General features: G+C 39.7%; 1 protein-coding gene across 2 annotated transcripts in view; it reads left to right on the plus strand.

Moving 5' to 3' along the window:
• The window catches only part of LOC117295496 (repulsive guidance molecule A-like), a 36,216-nt gene extending 16,915 nt beyond the window's left edge, over positions 1 to 19,301 (plus strand). Inside the window, exons 2-4 of one of the 2 annotated variants that reach the window (XM_033778178.1) lie at positions 8,595 to 8,770; positions 9,825 to 10,330; positions 17,183 to 19,301. In XM_033778178.1, the coding sequence (XP_033634069.1) occupies positions 8,595 to 8,770; positions 9,825 to 10,330; positions 17,183 to 17,890 (1,390 nt within the window). In that variant the 3' untranslated portion in view covers positions 17,891 to 19,301. Of the gene's footprint in view, positions 1 to 8,196; positions 8,771 to 9,824; positions 10,331 to 17,182 lie in introns of those variants that run through there. The other variant, XM_033778177.1, reaches the window with a different exon arrangement.
• Positions 19,302 to 24,153: the final 4,852 nt, after the last annotated feature.

The raw sequence follows: 24,153 nt of genomic DNA on the forward strand, positions 1-24,153 counted from the left end.
ACTATAAACCCTATAGTGCTTGAAGCAATAGTGTGATGCCAACGAAATCACTGATTAGGCCAAATACATTAAAAACGTGTTTAGCGTGGGTGGTTTTTTTTTCAAAATGGCTCCCCGACACATTTTAAAAACACAACTGGCTTTAAAAAAAGAAAATTCGATGAGATGTTAAAATGTATAATTTGTAATGAAATTAATAACAATTCCTTCTTTTTATCCTTTAAGAAACAAAAACAGAGGCCTCTTAAAAGGAAGCGGGCGGGGACGCTAAACATGTTTTTTATTTGATTTGGCCTTCAATTAAGGTGACCATGAAACCACGGACCATTTAAACCCCTCTACGCAGGTGTATGGAAAAAAACTCCTCCGTGTCCCTCGGGCTCCCACATTGTTATGTTTCACTTTTGTGTGTTCCTCAAGTCGGCCATATTTTCATATAATAAACGAAAAACCACACAGGATGCCAAAATGGACGTCCCACTAAAACGATCCTTTTTTTTAAAGCTCAAAAACAAAGGAAGCTATTCATTCTATTTCTCAGCTAAAGTGCACAATTTTCACCAGACGAAGAAGTTCTGTGGCGGTTTTCAAATGTACACGAGTTGTTTATGCATTGTTTTGAGGCGCTGTTTAACACCCCCACCGGTAATGCAACAGCGATATGTGTTATTTTTCTTATCGAGGTCTGAATGCGTTATCGGGAGTGTTTTTACGTGCACGTATGTTTCCATTACATCTAGACGTTCGCACCATGTAAGATGTGTTGCTATCTTGTAAAAGGCGTTATCGTTTGGTGTTTGCTCAACACCGTCAACAAAGCCCACAAGATGATTTGCTTGAACCAACGATAGCGTGAACTAACACCAACTGATATTAAAACACAGCCACTGTATACTATTCACACGACACCAATTAAACTTAGGTCCCTTGCCTAATTTTAGCATGGTTGTAAAATGTAGCAATGTAGTCCTTTCACACACGTTTTGTAAAGTTGTCCAACCACACTACAATTTTAGCAATGGGCCCTTGCTAAATTGCTCTATGTGAAAGGTAGCCGAAGATGAGACGAATATTATTTATATTATAAAACAAATGGACCGAAATCCATGTCAGGGAGACGTACGTCGGTTTTCATACTATTGAGAAAATTGAACGTAATTCAGTGCTACTTTTGTGTGGTGGATAATAAATATCGGTTATGTCGGTTTCCAACGCCTGTTTCTTGAATAGTTTTGAAACTATATGTTGTGAGTCGCTGCCCTAATTCGGCCATAAATAACCCATAGTTCACGATTGAACATTTTCCTTAGTAAACTCTCAAGCATGTTGTGTTCACACAAACTACCACACCCCGAATTACCTGACAAACAGTATTAAAGCCAAGAAAGTTGAACTCTTTATTAATAATATGACAGCCGTCCTGGAAAGGATTTTAATTTGTAATGTTGTTTTGTTGGTGGTGGAGTTGCAGGCAGCGTGTGGCGCGAAACAGGCGCAAGGACACAAGCCGTGCACCCACACCGCGACCCCTATCGCCTGCAGAGCCAACTGCTCGTAACACGACCCAACACCGTCGCCGATGTGTGTCGGGGGGCTTGCTTGGCACAACTCCCAGGATGTAGACGCGTGTCGTTCACCCCAACTTGAGCTTGGAGGTTTTTTTAAGGACCATCATCTCTGAATTACTATATGGTGTTGATTTGCTCAGATAAAAGGTGACACTATTATGCAACGCACGTCTTTGATAACAACCTAATAACAACGATGAGGTCACAAAATTACTAACTACACCTATGCAAAACATTCAAACAGAGTGTGGCTGAAATCTGGTGCAGTTTAATCCCAGGGCTTAATACGTCAGGAATCAAATGAATCGATATCCCATAATATTCAAATGCACCGCATTGTTGGGGTGTTAAAATGGACGCCATGAGTGTTGTCACATTATATATTATACAGCCAAGAATCAAAGCTCACACCATAAAGGTGTTTATAGGCTATACGCTTATTACTGCCAAAACAATTACATTTGTGTTATTTTTACACCATATTTGTATTATATCTTCGGCATCCATTGAATAACTGACAACACACACGGTGTAAATTTAACACCCCAATGTGTTTACAGTGTATGAGCGCAATAGTGTTCATATTTCAACAGTCTCTTGTATATTTATTTCAGTGGCTATAGTACTGGCCCAGCGCTATAAGATTTCCTTTAATATTTTGAGCATTTATTTTTGTATGTAATTCCCAGATGAGCATCGTGAGTTCATGATTGAAATTTCCAAGATGTTTTGGTTGTTGGTCTACCCCCATGGAGACCCGTCATGGCCGCTGGCCGTGGGGTTGTCTTCCCTTGGTTTGCCTCGGTGTGTTCAGGGGGAGGTTGTAACAGTATATCAGGTTGCTTAATTTTTTTTCTCTGTATTTTTCTTAAAGAAAGTTTGCCATCGGGTGTGGAGGGCCGGGGGACTATTTCTTATTCCAGAATCCAACCTTCAAAGGAAAACACTGTATTTGGCTTATATGACCTTAAGCCATATGCCGCAGCATATGACATGCAACTAATATTAAAAGCACGCTGAAATAGCAGACAGTTTAACACAACAACGGTGACAAAATTTACTTATCGTTCAAGTCAAACTTAGCTCTGAATTCAAAGCTGATGTGAAACTTGTACATCATCGGTGCCGAAACATTCTTTAAAACATTCTCGCCACTCAGGCCCGAAAATTCATCCTTGAGTTGAGAGGGCAAAGGCTGTAAAGTCAATGGAAGCTTTGAAAGGGCACCAATGAAAGATCAGGGGCTACAGAGGCTGTGGCCGTATTCCTGGCCTTACTCATATCATACCTGTTTAAAACTTCGTCGATACCACCAAAATAGTAAACACATAGAACCTGTTGGGGGAAGGGTGTAACTACAGCAAAGAGACTTCCAACTTCCCACTCCCATCAATGATGACCGGAGCTACATACCGCTACCTTTTCAGTGTTTTATTTATATTTTTGTGTCCACCTTTTGAGTTCGTTTTTCGGTATCGCCCAGTTTACAGATCTCTGGGGGGAAAGTATAAATGCCATTCACATAAAATTGTTCTTGGTGCCTCTCCGTCTTGACGGGGCTCCTACGCTGATACGACTAGTAACGACTCTAGTGTTCCTCCATTTTTTCGTTTGGCGGTGTGATTTTCCAAATACTCGCGCTGTCACCAATACGACCAAACTAATGAAATGATATTAATGCAAGCATAAACGGATTAGCTCATGGGGAGAGGGGTTTATAGCCTTGGGTATGTTCCATTGGATAATTTATATACCAATGATATGCAGGAGAACCAACGTACGTATTCCTACAGATGCTCTGACGTAGTTGCGGAATAACACTGCAAAGTTTGCCTCTTTAATCTTGACAATTAAATTCTTTGAAATATTGCGTCTATTAAATCACGGAAGAGAGTTTATTTGAAATGCGATGCCGTTCTGAATGTGCTTTGCACTCTTGAATATCCACAGGGGGAGAATTCCCTGTCACTGTTTTCTAACGGTAATGAACAGAAACCCACCCTGGAATGAGAAGAGCCTGAATCTTGCAATGACGCATTTCCATTGGGCCTCAGGAGAGAAGCTGTGGCGGTTTTCATGTTGAGCACTCATGTTGGCCAGCTCCAGTGCAGATTTTTATAATCCGATTTTAGGTCTAAATTGGTCCAGAGCGATCTGGATTCAACACTAAATATAATGTATGCCTGCACCAGATGGCGCAGCATTGACCGTTTTTCTTATAAGAAGGTACAACTTGAGTATCATCTTGTAAGTTGGGCCTACATCGATAGGTGAAATTAGTAAAATGAAAATGCATTTCCTTATGATAAAAAGGCATTTTCAGATTTTGTTAGTCAGTTATTTTTTTGAGAAAGAGAGCTGGTCGATTTCATATTTTGTGATTGAACACAGAAGCTGCGATTCAAAAATGTGTGGTCAGAATTTGACCAATTGGAAATTTGTTATTGAGTTAACAATACTTAAGAATTAGTTATTGTGAGGATCTTGACATTAGGCCATGTGCAAACATGTATTTTTTAAGATATTTTGTATGTGTTTTTTTCCGTTTTGAAACAATGTCATATGTCAACGTTTGTGAGGAAGCTTTGCTCCACTATTACATTATTATCTTGGGGAAATATGAATATTGATTACAAAATAAAGACGTTTAATTTTGGTTATGAAATATTCTACAGGTGTCTCCAGTGACTTTAAAATGAATAAATTATGTAAAATTTGCGAGTGGGCTAGGATTTGCCCATGTCATGTACAAGGATCTACTTCAACATGGTAAAACCATTTATGAAAAATATCCGTCCTCCATGGTAAATGTTTGTGTGAAGAATAAATTCCACCGCAAGAGTTTGACTTATTGCATAGATCTCTATTCTAAGATGGATATTTATATTTATAGTCTTTGTAAAAACAAACAAACTTTGTATATCACACATTATTAGGGTCAACGAACCTGCCCATACAAAGAAAAATACTCATTTTGTTTATTCAATTATGCAACTGGGCTTACAGCAATTAAACTCCTCAAGCCAGCAGGGCTTCGTCTGGCTTTTGGGAACCAACAATCCGGAGAGCAAGCTGTGCCATTACGTCACCGCTCTTTTGAATTCCAATGGAGGAGTTTTGAATACCGGTTCCAATCATTGGGCACTCGATACGGGGTCCATGGTGCCTTGCTTCCCGGTGTGGAACGCAGTGGGCTTCGCTCCTTGACTTTGTCAATCAAAGATTGATTGATTAACACCATTATGAATCTTTGATTGACAAGACCCTTTTTTGTTGTGTTCTCTCCTCTTTCACATCTGGATGAGAGATGGACAGCTGAGATGGACACATCTTCTCAATAAATAGTTTACTCTGTCAGGCATGTATGCTCCATTTGTGAAAGGACAAGGGCACCAAGGCATTTTCTTCTTGATGTCCCAGAATTTCTTACTATCTGTAATCAAACTAAAATAAACAAGCGTGGGTTGTTGTGGTTTTACATGTTTGTGTTTTTGTTGACTTGTTTACAATTTACATGTTTCTAGGTTATTTTTGTTTTATCCTGCTATTGTTTATTTCTCTCTTTGTTGATCAAAAAGCTGCATGAACAAAACGAGTAATAATGAATACGACGATACATTCATATCAAAATAAAATAGCATTTTACGAAATATGTATTTAGCATCAATTGTACATCTGGTTCTTCCATATCCTCAACTCAAATCTCAAATGTATTTCAGGGGCGTTCCAACCCCATGTCAATGTCGACAAACTGGAGTAATCACCACACTCACACCAGCCCAGAACTAATCATTTATTTAATTCCATTGGGGGGGGGGGCGATCTGGGCAGCCTTGTAAAGTCATTTTTTTCTACTAGACAGCACCGCTAATGGTTTTCCAAGCACCGCTAATGATGTACTAATAACCTGAATTGACTTGTAACATGTTCTGCGTTTACATGCGGAGACAATTGCAATGCCATTTGTTGTGATGTACAGGCTAGCCTGAACATCTGACGTTACACTTCGAGGCTCGCTTATCCTTGCGGGTAAAGACAGGGGTCCAGGCTAATGTAAATGCCTGATACTTTACGGATGCAATCGAAGGCGATTGCCTCCATGCCCCCTGGTCTTTACCTTGGTGCCCTTGAAATACTCCAGTAGAAACTTACAATTTCTTCATAGGGTGCACTTTAACAAGGAAAAAATGCATCAGTGCCCTTGCCCTTAAAAAAAAACCTAAGCATACAGTCCTGGATGTATATTGGAGAGAGTAAATGGTTTCTGGTTTGCTCATTGCGTTTACACGGTCGTGCTTCACCTGTTGGTGCTAGTGCTAACAACAACAACAAAAACAAAATTGTGATTTTGTGGTCTTTAAATGTTATTTTAGATAACATGAGCTTATTAAGATAGTGTTGTAAATGTGTCTGTTATCTTTGCGTTTTTTGTATGGATATACCATGGTTGTACTACCTCATTTCATACATTCAGTGCAGTTGGTTCCCCCGAAGTTGAATGTGAAAGGTGTCCAGTGTGGCAATTAGGCTAGTGGTAATGCCTTTCTGCGATCTACTTAAAGGTTAAGAATGGACTTGTACTTTCGTGCATAATATTCTTCCTTGTGCTCAAATTTTGTTTTCCTACTTCTTTTTCTAAGGACCAGATATCATGCTTGTTTCCCACTTCTGAGGAGTGGGTAAAGCCCGGTTCGGTACATACATCATGCGAATGCGATACGAATTTTGACGTCACAGCGAATGACGTTTTCACAGCCAATGTTTCAGCACAAGTCAAGTGATACAATATTCCTTTTGAATTTGTGACGCCAAAATTCGTATCGTATTTGCATCCGCAGGACATATGAACCAGGCATTACGCTACATCATCGACACTGCAGTCGATATCCCTTGTTTGCTCGTCTGGTACTTGAAGCAAAGACTTCCGGAATCCAAAAGAACGTTCAATTAACACCATCTTTCGAAAAAAAAAAACGAAAACAAAATACTCAAGAGCTATGCTGCTAATTACTTTGGCCGCAACTTGTTACCTCTGTGCTTCAATAAACAAATATTGCGGTGATGGGACTTGAGAATAAACAAAGGATTGTGGTTACCGTTGAGTAAAGTGACGTAAGGCGGTTCGCAGAAAATCACCTAGAGTCTCTATTCAAATTGACATAGGCAAAGTTTTTTATTGTGGTTCATAAATCGGTGCGGGTATGTGTAGGCTGCCTCTTTTGTAACAGCTTGTCCACAATGTCAGTGTGATTATATTTTGTTGATGCTGTCATTAGCTGGGCACGTTTTCAGTTCAATTTATATGCGACAATCTCATTCCATCATTATGGTGGGTATGACCAAAATTAAACTTTTCGCTACAGGAGGAAACTATAGATGACCTCATTGTGCCATTATTAAGCGAAACCTTTTTCTTGGAGGAAAAGAAGCTCCTTGAAATCTGACTTGGGTGGGAATCATTTCAACAGTTGACCTTTTTGTCAGCAATGACTATCGCCGTTGTAAAACAATTTTGTCCATTCTGATAAATTATTACTGGGACTTATTATTGCGACGTGTTGTAGTAGTTTAATAATAATGTAATAACAATTGTTTTCCCCCTTTTCAACAATTTGATTAAATATTAAATATCAAATACTTGCGCCTTTAATTTCCGCGTTGCGTTTAATCCTAAGTTTATAACAATCAAGTTAAATGGAGTTACCACTCAGTGAGAATGAACTGTCGCATGCGTGGCGTGTTCGATCGGGGACATGTGACGTCAACTTGACTTGCGTGGTTGGCAAACATCGCCATCAAGTTTAAAGGTACTTGGCAGGTGGGTTTTCAAAGATCAGGGGACGGTTTTGGAAACTGACAAACTTGTTCTCAAATAAAAATGATCACGTTGAGTACCTCATGGCACTGTGTTTCTAAATTTGGTAGTTTCTGAGTAAATGCTAACCTAACCTAGTAAAGTACTTTCACTTGTATAATATGGTTTGGGTATCAATGTCTCTTTGGAGAGGAACAAAATTGAGTTATAATTGGGTAGACCCATGGGTAGACCTGTTGTAATTTGAAATGTAACTATGGCATAGTAAAATAGTTCACCATGGTTACATGTATAAAGTCTCCTTTGCCGTGTTGAATACGCATTGTATACCACCACATAAGAACTACAAACATGTACATGTATGTACATGTAAAGTATCTTGACATAACCTTCATCAAGCAAAGGATCTTGTGATTATTGGATCATGGTGTTCACGTTGTGTCAAAAGAGGTGGTCTGAACGATCGATAACGACCACGGGAGGCTTTGTTATCTACGAAGCAAGCCCATGGGCTCTGCACCAAAGTACCCATGGTTCATGCCGGGCAGGACGTTCACAAGTCACCATTCAGCCGTAGAATGAGGCATTGAGCTGGAAATTTGCACAATTTACCGGGACAAATGCCCCTGATTCCTCATTCACCGGCGCTGATCCGCTGAGAATACGCCTAGCGCTCAGAGAATAGAGTGCACTTGGAATCGGGAGCTTAACGCTTAACAAGTTGGTTGTTTTGTGCGTGCTGCTGGCAGCAGCGAGTGGAGGTCCAATAAGCGAGAAGCACATACCGTACGGTGTTTATTTTCTATTAGGTGTGACAGCTGGCGAGAGGCCATGAGAGTGTGTTAAGAGTATAGAGCGCTCAGTCACTAGTCAGAAGGCAAACACGCTGGAGGAAAACTCCCTCAGTTCTCACTCCGCACTGCTCTGTATGTGTACGCCTCAACTTCTTTGCCGCGCCCAGGAAAAACCGGATTTTAAAGTCGCGCTTTTTTCCCCGATCTCTAACTTGTGAGCAGACGGTATTATATTTGTCGCCGGGCCCCTCGGCGGCAATATACTCTTCTATTCAGTCGTGAAAATTGGGGTTTCGGAAGGCCAAGGCCAAGACACCATGTAAACTGTGCTACCCGGGCCGAGCTCCGTACAGCTCGCCGCCTGGCGTGACAGCATGATTGATGTGTGACTATGCCACTCTATTTTCGTACCAACAGAGTGAACCGTGTAAGCAGTATCACTACAGCAGCAGAACGACCGTCGCAGCCGGGTGAGGCGGTAGCTACATGGATGGTTATGGGTAGAGGACAGCGCTTCCACCGCGCGTCTCATGGCCAAGCAACGGCCGTTGTTCTCTACATTCTCGTCATTGTCGCCATGTTAATCTCCACAGGTAAGATTCTCATTTGCTTGCTGCCGTTTTTTTTTTTTCCTTCTCAGGGACAAACGATCAGCGATTCTCTGGCGGCTCTTTTGTCAGGAATGCAATTTACATTTGCCGATAAAAATGTGTTGTGCTAGCGCTTATTGAAGGCCGTTTTCTTTTGTGGCCGTGAGTGTTCCAATTGCGATATAGTGTTAACTGATAGGGTGATGGTGGTGTCGTGTTGGACTTGATTTGCAATTAAATCCAATGATTGGATAACACTAGTGACTGCTTTATACGATTGTCACTGATTCTGTGTACCGTGTCAAGTGTAGGATCCTTACACTTTCTTTTCCACCATTGTCAATCTTTGACGTGACATGATGTACGAATTGTATTTTATTTATGAAGATCTGTGCTAGCTGTTCAAAATCGCCATGCATAGACAAGCAAAGAGAAGTAATGCTTAGTGTATAACACTCTTTGAGACCCGAATTTACAGTTGGCACGCCGGTATAAACGCACTTATTGTTGGCTTTTTACAGTTCATTTAAATGTATATAAGTACCTGATTGCCTTGAACTAGTGTAAAGCCATGATAAATTTTGAATTTATCAAGAAAATAGTTGTGATAGCATGTGCTATAATTTTTATTTGAGGAGGTTGTTTTATAAGAATTTCCTTTATTTGCCAGAACATTGTCAACAAAACTCAAACACCACATCCAAGTGCAAGTTTTTTTATTGTGATTTGTTAATAATGAAAATAGGATTTTTTTTAAAGCAGGACAAAATTCCTAAAGGCAAGCAAGCCCTGTGGTGGTTAATGTAATAAACATGACCACTTCATTCTATGAAGTTTAGATTTTATTATGGTTTATTTATGTGAGATGTTTTTGAGAGCCAAGAAGATTGGAAAAGATTTTTTACTAAAAATCATGGTTGTCGTACTTTTTTAAAGGAAATGTCCGTTATATTTTGTTGTGGTTTTGTAAATGTTTTGACCTTGCGTATCCCCTTTTAAAATATGTTCAAATAATCAGTAATGATAACTTAATACTTTTGGCATTTTCCTTTTACAGTTTCCTCGGAGTGTAAATTGAAAAAATGTTCGGAAAAATACTCACAGAGACTCGCAGACGGCGACCGGCGAACACCGAATCGTAGATTCTGTCAGGCCCTTGTCGACTACAACAAATGTGTGATGGGAATCCCACCGCGGTCATGTCGTGGGGAGCTGAACTACCATTCCACCCTTTCCATCATCCCCGATCTCATGGAATCCAATAATTGCGAGGCGATTTTAGCCGAGGAAGAGGTCACAGCATCGCCTCTTCCTAGTGGGGCCACCCCTCCTATGCGGACCCGGACCCAAGAGGTCCAACATTACGATAAATGCGACTATCATGGCGAGAGTAACTTCAAGAGTTGCAGCTTATTCGGGGATCCACACCTCAGAACTTTCGATGGGTCTTTTCAGACGTGTCGGGTGGCTGGAGCTTGGCCGGTGTTTTACAATAAGTATGTCGCTGCCCAGGTGACCAATGTCCAGTTGCTTCATGGGTCTGGTGCTACAGCTACTACCAAGGTTTGTATTTTACAAAAGTTTTTTTTCTAAACATCGCTTCCATTTTTATATAATATGCCCACGCCATCCACAAGCATTACTTTGGTAGCCTTCAAGACAGACTCTCTTAAGTTAGTTTTTAAACAAGTTTCTTCAAACGGTGCTTTTTGTAGATGCATATCAGCAATTCACAAGAATGACTTTGGTAGCCTTCAATAAAGACTCTCCTCCTATTGGGTCAAATTGTCAGTCCATAAACCATTATTATCTTTTATATTTTGACCCAAAAAATGACCTATATGAAACTATTACATGCTCTGCATACATACTTTTAAAAAATGTATAAGTGTCAGTTTAGGATAGACGAAAAGCCTGAAGAATTTAAGATGAGATCAGCAGATATTAAATTGATCGTGCAAAAAAAAACAGTATAAAAGAATTCGAAATTGATTCTTACATGTTTGCCAGCATGTCTTTTGGACTTCTTTGTGGAAAGAAAAATCAGCCAAGGACATCTGTCATTTTGAAGAAGACTAATGCATTTACAAGGTGATGAATATTGTCAGTGTTTTGTGGACAGAAAGGCAGTTTGACCTTGCTGTTTAGTAACCTGCTTTAGCTCATGCTTTGTGTTTTTAAAATAATAATATAGGAGTGTCCTTTAAAATCAAGCTGCACCACTCTTATCAATTTGATCCTGGGTTGTGTATACAAAGAAGAAAAACAGACGTAGTGTTTATTCTAGACCCGTTTAAAGGCACAACCCTTCCCCCCTTTATTGATGACATCATGAACTGAAATTAATTTCATCAACTGTTAAAGCACCTATTATGAATAATGGATTTGGTGAGGTTTTTAGTTGGCTATTCTGACAGCCATGCCTATGAAAACACCACAGCACGCTGATGTTGTATTCACCGTGGCGTCGGCAGTAATTTCTCGCAGCAGCACGTCGCCCCAATTTCATTCCCCAGAAGGCCAGCTCCCCTAGCCTGGCACTTCCCTTGCCGTCCACCCCCTTCACAATGTGCAGACCCATGCTCCATCTTGAGTATGGACGCCGAGCTAGCTCGACTCCCCAACAAATCATTCCAGCTTGGCTGCAATATTGCAGAGCCATCCACATTCCGTCACATTAGGAGCAATTTGTTGACACTCTCTCCTTGTTCTGTCAAGGGCGCGATGGAAGGTCAAAAGTGTCGCTACTCGGCCATTTTTAGAACTGGTACATGTACATGGCACAATGCGGTAGAGGAACCGTGCACACAAGCTTGGATCAAACATCGTTTTCATCACGCTGCCCTGTTTTAGAAAAGTATGATATAGCATAGGCTCCTTCTTGAAACACACAACATTTTTATAATGCAGCCTTGTTTTAGAAAAGTATATTAATTGCAGCCCCGTTTTGGAAAAGTATTTTATATCACAGACTCCTACTTGAAACACATAGCTTATTCATTATGCAGCCCTGAAATATACTTTTCTGAAAACGGTGTTTTGAAAAAGTATATTATACTTAGCGCAGACTGCTTCTTGAACACACATCATTTTCATTGTGCAGCCCTGTTTTAGAGGAATATATTATTGCACAAACTCCTTCTTGAAACCACAGCATTGTCATGATGCAGCCCTGTAATATACTTGTCTAAAAAGGGTGTTTTTTAAAAGTATATTATAGCACAGACTCCTTCTTGAAACACACAGCATTATGCAGCGCTGTTTAGAAAAGTATATTATTACATGGACTCTTTCTTGAAGCACACAGCATTTTCGTTATGCAGCTAGCCCTGTTTTAGAAAAGAATATTATACAAGCACAGACTCCTTATGCGGATCGATGAACTTAAAGCCCCCTGCCCTTGCTTATTTTATAACACACACCCTTGACTGGACGGGAGGAGTAAATTGAGTGTGAAAATGAGAAAATCTTCGATGACTCAGATCTCTTCACAAGATCTGAATTCAGTTTTAATGATATTGTTGTTCGTAAATGGGGTTGACCATGGAGGTGCGATTCTTGCCAAGGCGTATCGATGGGTTCTTCTTTCGCTGTGGTGGGTCCATGGTGGTCTAATTTTCATTCCTGCACGGCTAACCAACCATGGTCTAACCTTTTGGATCACCCTAACCTTAATAATAGTTAAACAGTCCAAACTGTATAGGGAATCTGGGTTAGGGTTTTGTTTCATTGTTGAGAAAGAAAAAGATTGAATATGAAAAACAAGGTACAACAATTCCATGTTCATCGAAATGTGTTATTTGTATGTATATTTTTGCTGCCATATTTTTCAAAGAATAAGGTTTCGGAATGAAACAGCAGCAAACTATTACAAATGCACCATTCAGGTCTATTTATAGTTTTTGAACTGCATAAGTAATCTCGGTTGGGATTTTTTCATTGTAACAACTGCGTATCCATCGAAATGTGTTGTTGTTGTTGTTGTTGTTGATGTTGATGTATATATTCAAAGAATAAAGGTTCCCAATGAAACATCAGCAAACTATGCACAATTCAAGCCTGCTGGTACTACTAATAATAGTACAGTTGGTGACCCCGTGGATAGCTAGCCACCGTCACTCGTTCCGCTATCCACCCTGTCATCACTTGCATCAGTCCCCCACATGTATTTTGCCCACCTAATCCACCCAATTCCATAGCCGGACCAAGGACTTTCAACGGGTTAAACCATGGGTTAAACTGCCCACTGGACCTCGCATTGTTGTACGGCCGAACTCTACAGCCCTGCCGAAATTGCCACAAAATCCCCCCCTTGTTCGGCCAGTAGGCAAACAACTATCCATTCTAAGCCGGTCGATCTAAAAACCAGTTGACGATCCTGAGCCTCCTTTGTCCGCCCAGCCATCAGCTTGAGTGTTTTCTTTTAATTCCCCTCAACCCAATTTGCAGGCTTTTGCCCTGTTCTGAAACTGTGTTCTTTATTGTTGCCCGCCATTGTTAATCCGCAGTGCCCAGTGGAGTTTTTGGATTTCGTTGTATAGTGCGCCTTTGTAGCGACATGCAAATACAAGGCACAATAAGTTTTTCCCAGAAGCATTTTATTGGCTAAGATCAGGGGGTTTAAGTCAGTTACTTAAGTTAAATTAAGTTTCTAAATTCATGTTAGTTAACTTAATACACAATCTTTACCACAACAGTTGCAGTTGCAGATACCCGTTCACTCGTGCCTCGCTCTTAACATCTTAAAGAACATTATTTAATGCTTTCGAGTGTACACATTTTTGAAAGAAGTTATCAAGTTTTGGAGAACAAATACATTTTTTAAACTTGGTTTAGTTCTGAACGTTTGGTGGCATATTTGGCGCCTAAAAACAAATTTACCACAAATTCCCGATATAGCTGTTTTTCATTAAAAGTGAAAGTACTTTTGCCTTTAAAATTATTTCCTCGAACCTACAACACCGATACGTACGTGTACGTCAATAATAATAATCATGGCCCAGGGTAGCATGGGTCTTGTGAGTCACTGCACCACTAGCGTTTAAACTCCAACCCACATACATTCCCAAGCTAGCGATGCAGCATTAACATTTAACCCACGGCAAACCTTTTGGAAGGCGTCGTGGTTACCATTGAATCGCCGAGAACTGATTATTAATTTAATGAAATTTTGCGATAAAATCTCCTGGAAACACACAACACTGCACTTCTTTCACTGGACGCCTCAGTCCAATTTCCATCTCTACTGCCTGGTGAATAAGTACTGCTGAACTTTGACATCTGTTTGGGGGATCGATCTTTTTCTACATCGGCCTACTTAAGAAGAATCTCGCTGTTAAAATTATTGCTAATACATTTGCAATAAGTTTTGATTAGTGTTGCTTAGTAGAAGAAACAAAAACTCACTAGAATTTTAGAAAGGTTAATATCATGATTGACGTAAAACGCGTTGGTTCCCCTGACAGGAACTCAATTTCGTCAAGAATGTTGGTGCCATTTTGCCAAGATCCCAACTTATGCATAAAATAAAAACTCTTTGAAAACTTGGACTCAAATGGTCATCGAAGTTGCAAGAGAATAATACAAGAAAGCAACAATTAGTTTGCACACATTAGTGTGCTTACAGATGCCTAAAAAATACATTCGATGTCTTCATGCCCGAAGCCTCTTAATATTTGAGTAAGAAGTGACTTCTTTCTCAAAAACTCTGTACTACAGAGGGTGCCGTTTCTCACAATATTTTATAATATAAACAGCTCTCCATTGCTCGTTACCAAAATAAGTTTTATGCTAAAAATATTCGGGTAATTTAAAATACCAATAGAGTGTCCAGTGCCTTTTAAAGATTAGTTGGCGACACCTAACGAAGTTTAAAACGAAATAGCTTTCTACTTCTTTTCAAATTTTAAACCCCTTTTGTCCGAATTGAATTGACCATTGATTAATATCTCAAACCTTTTAAGTACGTAATTGGGTCATGCAACGATCATTTCCGCAACTGTTATTGATCGATAAATCAATACTTGCTGTCATCTCAATTCGTTCTGTTGTAGAAACCAATTCTTGCCGATCACGCAACAAACACTTGGTCATTTTCTTCACGTTGACGTCCTAAAAAATCGAACTGTATTTATATATAACCCAGTCAAACATCAATAAACCAACAGGAACCTTATACTTCACAGCTCTAAATGTCGGGGATGGTGCGGTCCACAAATATGTTTATTTTACGGTGTTTTTGTCTATGTGGTTAACTTCGAACTGGGGCTCAATTCAAGCATCATTATCATGCTATTTGCACCCTCAAAGGTCTTCTAAAGTTCATGATCGTCTGCACGTTATAACATAGCTCAACACTCATGTAGCATTTTTAACAAAACCGATTTGATTTTTTTGTTTCCCCTCCCGTTTACATGGCAAGCAGGGCAAGCCTAGCTGTATTTACCGCATTTGAGTCCCGCTGCCTTTTCCCGCTAGCACCACGCACCTCCTTTGTTACCAGCCCTGGTTTGGTGTGGCAAGGCCAGTGCCGTCCAAGCCTCATTTTTCGCTTGGCTGGCCTGCAATTTTTAGCTGAATATCCTGTTTAACGCTCAACTGAGCAGACTCGGTCAGGGCTAACCCAGTCCCCAGATATAATTTGCAGTGTTGTTAGATGCCAGGATTTCTTAATACACAATTTATGCCTGCATGCCGTGGATGAAAAGCTGCATGGCTTAAGTATGGAACTGTGCCCCAAGCAAAGGATTATTCACTTAAATTCTATGCTTTCGCTAGTGGTCAAAATGGCCGCCAAATTCCGCAACTCATACGTAGTGTTATTATCACAATGATTATTCCACAACAATTCAACTCTGTATGATAGATGCTATGTTATATTGAACAGATTATGTGTATATTGTACATAGTTATTCAGACATTGCACGCATGAAAGGTGTTCTGATATTCTACTTCGGAGGTTCAAAAGGGTACCAAAAAATCCAATTATATGCAGTGCTTTGCGCGTCAATGCAATCGCGTAACAATACATACATTGGAAGGCGGCTTTTGTGCTTGCAGCCAGTACAGTATAAGCCTACACCATAACACATGTTCGTGTGTCATGTAAAACCGCCATAATGTCGTCTTCAACAACAAAAGCATTGCCATCCTCCATGTTTACTTTGCCTCGTGCACAATAAAGCTGGTTGTACCAAGATGAAGACGCAAATCAGGGATGTAATGAGCAAAGCTGAGCGCGCTTGCTTGCTGACTGTTTTTTCTTTTGTGATTTGCACAGTAATCATATCTCACGTGCTGTTTAGTATTTATGCATTTGTCAAATCATGGTCAAATTATTCTAGTTGTACCAATGAAAACACAAGTATCCATCTATCAAATTTCTTCTAGTTACCAATGTAAACACAAGTATGTATATATCAATTATTATAGTTACCAATGAAAACAGAGTGACGTCACAGTGAGTCTTATCGCAGTTAAGCACAGTCTTGGGTGGAAAGAAATCATGAACAAAAATCAAGTTTGTGTTGAGCATTTGCAGAATGGAATTTTGTTTTGCAGATTTATAGAAAAATTGCTAATCAATTAGCTAAATTATACTTAAGAATTTACGACAAAATCAACGATTGGTGGCATGCCAAGCTCCTTAAAAAATATATATGTAAACCGGATGAAGCCATTGCACGAATTGCAAATAATATTATGTGACCCGTAAATAAATAGTGACCTAAATTGAAAACCGAGCTTATTCTTAGCAGCCTTTTGATGTGTTTTGTTGGTTTACCAATGCTGATTTGCAGACATGTCAAGGACACCGTTGGTTCATTCTTAAATTCTTTTAACAGAAATATTGAGCTTTGTTACCATTATTAAAGTTACCTTTGGAAGATGCAATTTACGTTCCAACTGCATTATCTGTAGTTATTGCAATTGGCCGCTGCGCATTTATAGAATTATTTAACTGGTATGGATTTAACATTTGATCTGATGGTATAGGAGTGTTTGTTATTGAATAAGGATTAGGTAAACGATCTTCATAATGAATTTCCACTTATACAATATTCCCCCGTTCAGCCCCAGCCCTTCTGCCCAAGCCATTGATGTTTGCCGACATTAACTGCATTTAATTCCCATCGCGCCTTCCAACACACACCGTTATTATGGACTCGTCGTAATATAGCGGCGGCGTGCCAGCAGATGCTCATTACATAAATTACACTCTGCATTTACACTTGGGACCAAACGCAATTACTTTAGCCCTGAGAAGATGAAGTCATCCTCATTTCCCTTATTACCGTGCCAAAGTATTCGGCCCTTCTATATTATGCGGTTTATTTATTACAAAGCCTTGATAAAACACCATTTCCAATTTCGCCAATAACCTTAACGGTGGTGTTGTCGTTTGTATTTTCACAGTTGTCCGTGATCATCAAGGGACACGAGGAGTGCGCCGAGCGTAAGTTGTACCTCGCCCAGACCGGTAACCTCCCGGGAGCCTTCGTGGACGGCACGCGGAGTACAGGACCCCGGGGCATGGGAGTGTACGTTTCGGAGATTGTACCCGAGAAACACGTGGAGATTCACATCAGGTACATTGGTACCGTGATCATCATCCGACAAATCGGTGAATATTTGCTCTTCTCTGTCAGGATGCCGGAGGAGATCATCAAGAGGCAAGGGCCGGAGGATCTTCAGCTCTGCGTCCGGGGTTGTCCCGGCCGCGAGAAGATCGACTATGTGGAGTTTTTAAAACAGACTAAAGACGTAGACAAGGAGAAGTTACAGAGAGCCATCGAAAAGTGTCGCCAGACCAACGTCATTGACGTGTACCTTGACTCGTGTGTGTTTGATCTGCTGACTACCAGCGACGACAACTTCACCAATGCTGCTGAGAGTGCATTGCGAGATATCTCAAGGCTGCAGCCCAACGCATCACTCTCCCTCCACAACAGAACTAGTGTGTTTGAAGACAGTGAAATATTGGCTGTTTTACCGCCAAGACGGAATGGTGGTTCACCACCAAGAACGCTCAGCTCTATGGCGGTTCACACACACTTTGCAATAGTATTACTGACTCTTTGGGCGTCGCATCGGCTAGCTACAACCTGTAACCACGTCATATAGGATGCTACTTAAAAATGTGTTTAAAATATTATATTATTTTGCAAGACTATTGATATATATATTGTATATAGGAAGTGTACATAACTATACAGATTTAAAAAATGCTAGCTACATTGTACCACCGTTTATAATTATTGCTAAAGATGTACATATTAATGGTGACGAGAAATACTATATGAACTGGAGTGTATTTACTTTTTATTTTGCTGTAATTATCAACAGAAGAGACTGTATTACCGCAAATAACGAACGATGGTATCACCGTGTGTTACTGGTGATGGAGATTTTGGAGAAATTCTCTGCTAAAATTGTCCAAGTGATTTAGGGAAATGTTTGAAACAAATTTTGAAAAAAAATGTCCCGGGTCATATAATTATTTGGGTTGCTTTAGAATGTCTATATATACCATGCCTGGTATGGTGCGAAAGACAATGTTCCCACACCTTAACACATTATTTTCTACTTGTGCTGATTGCTGCAGTACACCACCCCCCCCCCCCTAAAAAAAACACCTCGAAAGAATAGTCCAATCACACAGTGAAGACCATGCATCACGCAAAGCAGATCGAGCATCAAATGAGCTTCTACACAATCGGTTATGAAATTCCACCGCTACGTGTTATAGTCTTAATACCAGATTCAACGGGAGACTTTCTGGGACGATTGAAATTCACCCGGTAAGTCTGCTGCCACCTAGCGTTGGAAAGTCTCCCATTTTTGTGGTACCTTTTGTTTTGGTCTTAACCCAGGGACCACATTCCATTTCCTGGTGTCGTCGCATATCAAATCTACCACACACAAGCTGCGCAAGGTTACAGCTCAGCTAGTGTTTTGTACTGTGGGGTGCAGCAAAATGCTACAACTTTTGCTACTCAATATTAATATTCAGTGTGAACAAGTTTTTTTTTTTTTTGCTTTACAAAATTGATGGACGAAATCGTTCTCTGGATTGAGGTTGTGGGATGCCATTTTGGCGGGGGGGGGGGGCTTCAAACATCTTCCTAAATCAACTGACATTAATTTGAATCTTGCTGTAGAGTGAGACTATGAAGGCGCTTTGAGTCATTTTGTATTTTAAATTAAATTAATTCTTCCTGTATTGTGTTTACTTATTCGACAAATTCTTCATTGAATCATTTTGAGCCGAACTGTATTCATTACGTGGTGCAGCATTGAACGGTTTAGCAAAACCTGTTCCTGTTAAGTTACAATTTTTTATTTTTTTTATGTAGGCCTATCTTAAAGACACTGGACACCCTTGATAATTACTTATACTTGGTAACGACCAATGGAGAGCTGTTGATATTATAACACCCGTATTAGAGGCCCCCTTCCTGAAGAAATGTAGTTTTTGAGAAAGAGGCAAATTCTCAGTTTGTTTTTGTTTTCTTCTTTTTTTTCTTTTTTCATTATTCTCGTGAAACTTCGATGACAACTTGAGTCCAAATGTTTACAGATTTGTTATTTATGCATATTGGGATACACCAAGTGAGAATACTGGTTTTTGACAATTATTACCAAACGTGTCCATTGCCTTAAAGTTACGTACTTCTTGTACTCAAGATATAAAATACTGGTCCCATAACGGGGGGAAATGTACAGATGACATTGTTCAGCATAAATGCACATCGGACAAAAACGGAATTCGCTGATTTTGTCAGGGTTATAAAGAGGTGCTTCACTCTTCCGGTGGGGCCTTGGGCTTCAAAAGATTTGTTTCTTATCAATTAATCGTCTCTAATTATTTAAAATCTTATATGAATTATAATTTATTATATTATGTGCTAATTGTTCTTCCTTTTTTATACCATAATGCTCATAATTTTATTTTGATACCCAGTCACAGTGGGAGACAATGTGTTTTTGTTCATTGTGGAAGTCGGCAATTTGACATTTTTACCAGAACTTTATTATGTGTGTCATATCTCAGAATGTGGAAAACTTCTTATTCAAAGGTACATACTTTCCATGCAATGTTAGATATTTTGTCACATTTTGCTTGCATTTACAGTCGGCTCTCATAATTATAAGACAACCGGGACGCTAATTTTGTTTCTTCAAACGACATTGTAATGATTTGGTAAAAGAGCAGGCCAATGTCATTGTGACGTAATCTGATGGAAAGAGCTAATCACAGCGGCAGGGGAAGAAAATAATATTGCAATGTCGTTTGGGGGAAAAAATCGAAACCGGGACTGGCCAAATTACTTCGTTTTAACAAGAACATCGTTATAAGAGAACAGCAAAGTATAGACACTAGGCAGATATTGAGATACATGACTTCTGAATGGGACGAGTGTATGCTGAGAAGGGGGGATTAAATGAACCTGAACCAAACTAAATACGCTTGTGGTTAGGTTTTGAGTTGCGACTTTTCTTTTTGTAATAACGTTGAACTTCCCCATCGGTGACATTGTTATTATTTCTCACTCGTTTTAATGGTTCAAACAAGTTTTAAAATTCAAAGAATGCATTTCATTTAAAAAGAACACAAGCAAATTCCGGAAAGCTTTGAGGAATTAATTACTGTACATGAACACTCGTAAAATTAACCAAATGATGCATCCGTCACATTATCATTGTGTCACTTGGAACATCAACAATTAGTTTTCTTTAAAGTTGACAAGCCTGAGCTTCCAAATAATGCTTTATTATAACCGATGTTGTACCGTCCTTTGGTTTTGATAGAGCAAAACTAACTGAGAGGTGCATAGCAATTTGACACTCCAAATAAAATCAATTTCCAACAGTATTTTTGTTACTTTATTTGTTACTTAATCGCTTAATGAGGTCAAATTGGGCGCTGGGAAATTATGATTTTGGCTCAATTTTAAAGACACTTTGCACGTGACGTCAGAGCTTTAACAGCGCCCGAGTGGTCAGATGAAAGAAGCCCTCGAGTTGCTGAGAGTTGTGCGTAACCATTGTTTGATTTCAGCGATTACGGCGAATGCAAGTGATCTTTTCATGGGGGTTTTATGGTTTAACAGGAAAGGTCGTTTCGGTATCATATCGGATATTCAGGAGAGAAGGAGAACCATCGCTCAGATGTATGGACATGTTTCATTCAACTTTAATTTAAGTTTGTCTCGAAGGTGATCAAACATAATCACGTTGTTGAGGGTCGATTTCACAAATCACTTGGATTCATCTGTATAAAAAAAAGATTTATGTTGTGATATCACACTTTGCTAAGCAATTAAAGGCAGTGGTCACTAGCATAAAACCTTTCTTGGTGATGAGTAATAGGGAGAGGTTTGATGGTATAAAACATTGTGAGAAACGGCTCCCTCTGAAGTGCCATAGTTTTTGAGAAAGAAGTAATTTTCCACGAATTTGATTTCGAGACCTCAGATTTAGAACTTTGAGGTCTCGAAATCAACTATCTAAACGCACACAACTTCGTGTGACAAGAGTGTTTTTTTCTTTCATTATTATCTCGCAACTTCGATGACTGATTGAGCTCAAATTTTCACAGGTTAGTTATTTTATGCATATGTTGAGATACACCAACTGTGAGGGCTAGTCTTTGACAATTACCAATAGTGTCCACTGCCTTTGAGACTAATTTGCAGGTAAGATCAATTTTAGCTTCGTTTTGAAATCTAGCTCAGCAGGTATTCTGTAACCAAAATGCAGCTCTCGAAGAAAGTTTCACGGGATAGTTATTGAGTTCCATCTACGAATAATAAAATTACAGAACTTCCCATGACGAAGTACATGTACATGTATTGAGTAAAATAACAATGGTTTAAGTTACCCCAAAGTTTTCACGTACTAAAAATGAATGCACGTATCGTGCGTTTGAGAGTGTGACTGGGTTTCAGTTTAATATATTATCTAATGTTAAAATATGCGTCAAATTTAAACGGATGTAGGCTAAACACGTAACATTATAAAGTATGACAGCTTTTACCTGTGGCGTTTTTAGTCATGTTTGCTGAAATCGCTGATTTTGCAGTTTCTGAAGAAAATAAATAAATTTTGAGGTAAAAAATTAAACATGTTTGTGCTCAATTTATTGTGGACATTTTTATTTCAAATGGTAATATTATGTACTACATAGCCTTTAAGATTCTATTTGGTGCTCAATTTGGCGTAGTACTCTCTTAATGTATGGAGTGAAAGATTCACTCTCTTGTCCGAGGGTGCATATATCTGTGTCGCTCCTTTTTGAGTGAAATTGGAACGAACTTCACTCTTAATTGAGTTGAAAGTACATGTACCCGTCTTTCACTCTAAAAAGTGTTGTCCGCCATGTGGCTCTTTGAAAGAGTAGTATGGCGGACAAAACGAGTGGTTTCACACTAATTTTAGATCCCCGCTATTGTGTATTGTTTGTGTGCTTTGGATCTCTGGAATGTTTTAGAGGATTTTAAAGGGGGTATATGCCTGGTGCTTCCTTTTTGAAAGGGCAAGGACACCAAGGTAGTTTATTCTTGGTAAAGGGCACCTTAATGAGAAAAATTGTGTTTTACTGGAACATTTCAAGGGGCACCAAGGCAATGCCCAGTGTTGCCTCCGTTGCCTCTGTGAAATATCAGGCTGGGGGTACTTCCGTACGAGAGGAAAATAGTGTATTCATTATGGGGAGATTGGAGGATACCCAAGGCCTGTATGCTTCATTTTGTGAAAGGGCAAGGGCAGGGAGGCAATGTTCTCCTTGGGAAAGGGGCAACCTATCTTTTTTAATGTAAAAGAGTGAAAAAGCACTCTTTGAAGAGCCATATGAAGGACAACTCTTTTTCGAGTGGTCTTCCACTCTTTTAGACTGAAGTTTGCATCATTTTGAGTGATTTTTCACTCTGTCCTGGAGTGAAACCCCTCTAAAAGAGTGAAATAGCCACCACTCTTTTTGAAGAGCCATATGAGGGACAGCTCGAAATGTAAAGAGTGGTGTTTTTCACTCTTTTAAATTAAGAGAGATGAGGAAAGGTCACCAAGGCAATGACCGGGGGCATGGAGGCAATCGCCTTCATTGCCTCTACGAAGTATTAGGCCTAATACCCTCTGCCCAAAATTTTAGCCATAGGACTTGGTAAAAGGGTTTAAAAACTGGGTGTCCAAATTGTTTACTTACAATACATTTACAACATCAAGTAAAAGACAGATAAAACAGGGTGTCCTTAAAGGCAGTGGACACTATTGGTAATTACTCAAAATAATTATTAGCATAAAACCTTACTTGGTGAAGAGCAATGGGGAGAGGTTGATGGTACAAAACATTGTGAGAAACGGCTCCCTCTGAAGTGACATAGTTTTTGAGAAAGAAGTAATTTTCCACGAATTTGATTTCGAGACCTCAGATTTAGAACTTGAGGCCTCGAAATCAACCATCTAAACACACACAACTTCGTGTGACAAGGGTTTTTTCTTCTTTCATTATTATCTCGCAACTTCGACGACCAATTGAGCTCAAATTTTCACAGGTTTGTTATTTTATGCATATGTTGAGATACACCAAGTGAGAACACTGGTCTTTGACAATTACCAATAGTGTCCAGTGTCTTTAATTTAAAACGGTTTCAATAAAGACCCTACTTCTTTGAAGTTCAATGTGTACAGTTTGTCATATATGTGGGGACAGAATCTACGGGGGACAGAATCTCTGATCCTGCCACAACGGAACTGTCAAACTGACGCCAATCCGAGGATCATTTTCCCCCTTTATTTTAAACCAGCTTCTTGGTCAGCAGCCTGACCCAGAAATGGGTGATGCCCCTGGGTCAATCCTGACAGAGGACTTTTTAGAGTGCAAGATCACTTTGGAAAGAGGGAGACAATGTTATAATAGGCCTACAAAGTACATACCTCCATGATTGTGCCAACACAAATTGCCCTTTCAAGTACCAATCAGCAGACCGGTCTCCCATGCCCCACCCCTATGCACGGGATAGCAGAATCAAAGGTATAATAGCCTACAACTCAATAGATAGAGAAATAGCCCTTTTTTGAGTGTGAGCTATAGGGATAAGTGTGGCATTGCCAGTTTATGGCCGTGTCCGAATTAGCTGCTACGGCTACGGCTAGGTTTACGCGTCATCATGCATTGAAGTGTAAGACTTCCTTAGCAACAGCCGTAGCCGTAGCCGCCAATTCTGATACGGTCAAACACTCGTTTAGTCCAGTCAATCTAGTTCATGTAGGGTTTTTTTCGACAACATTTTTAAAGGGCTCCCTCTTTTGACATTGTTTGTGGGAGGCGGGTGTATGTAGAGGAATGAAAAGATATAAACGTCAAGGAACTATTATAGTTGAGTGTC

The sequence above is a fragment of the Asterias rubens genome, chromosome 10, assembly GCF_902459465.1.
Source record: "Asterias rubens chromosome 10, eAstRub1.3, whole genome shotgun sequence".
NCBI classification, from domain to species: domain Eukaryota; kingdom Metazoa; phylum Echinodermata; class Asteroidea; order Forcipulatida; family Asteriidae; genus Asterias; species Asterias rubens.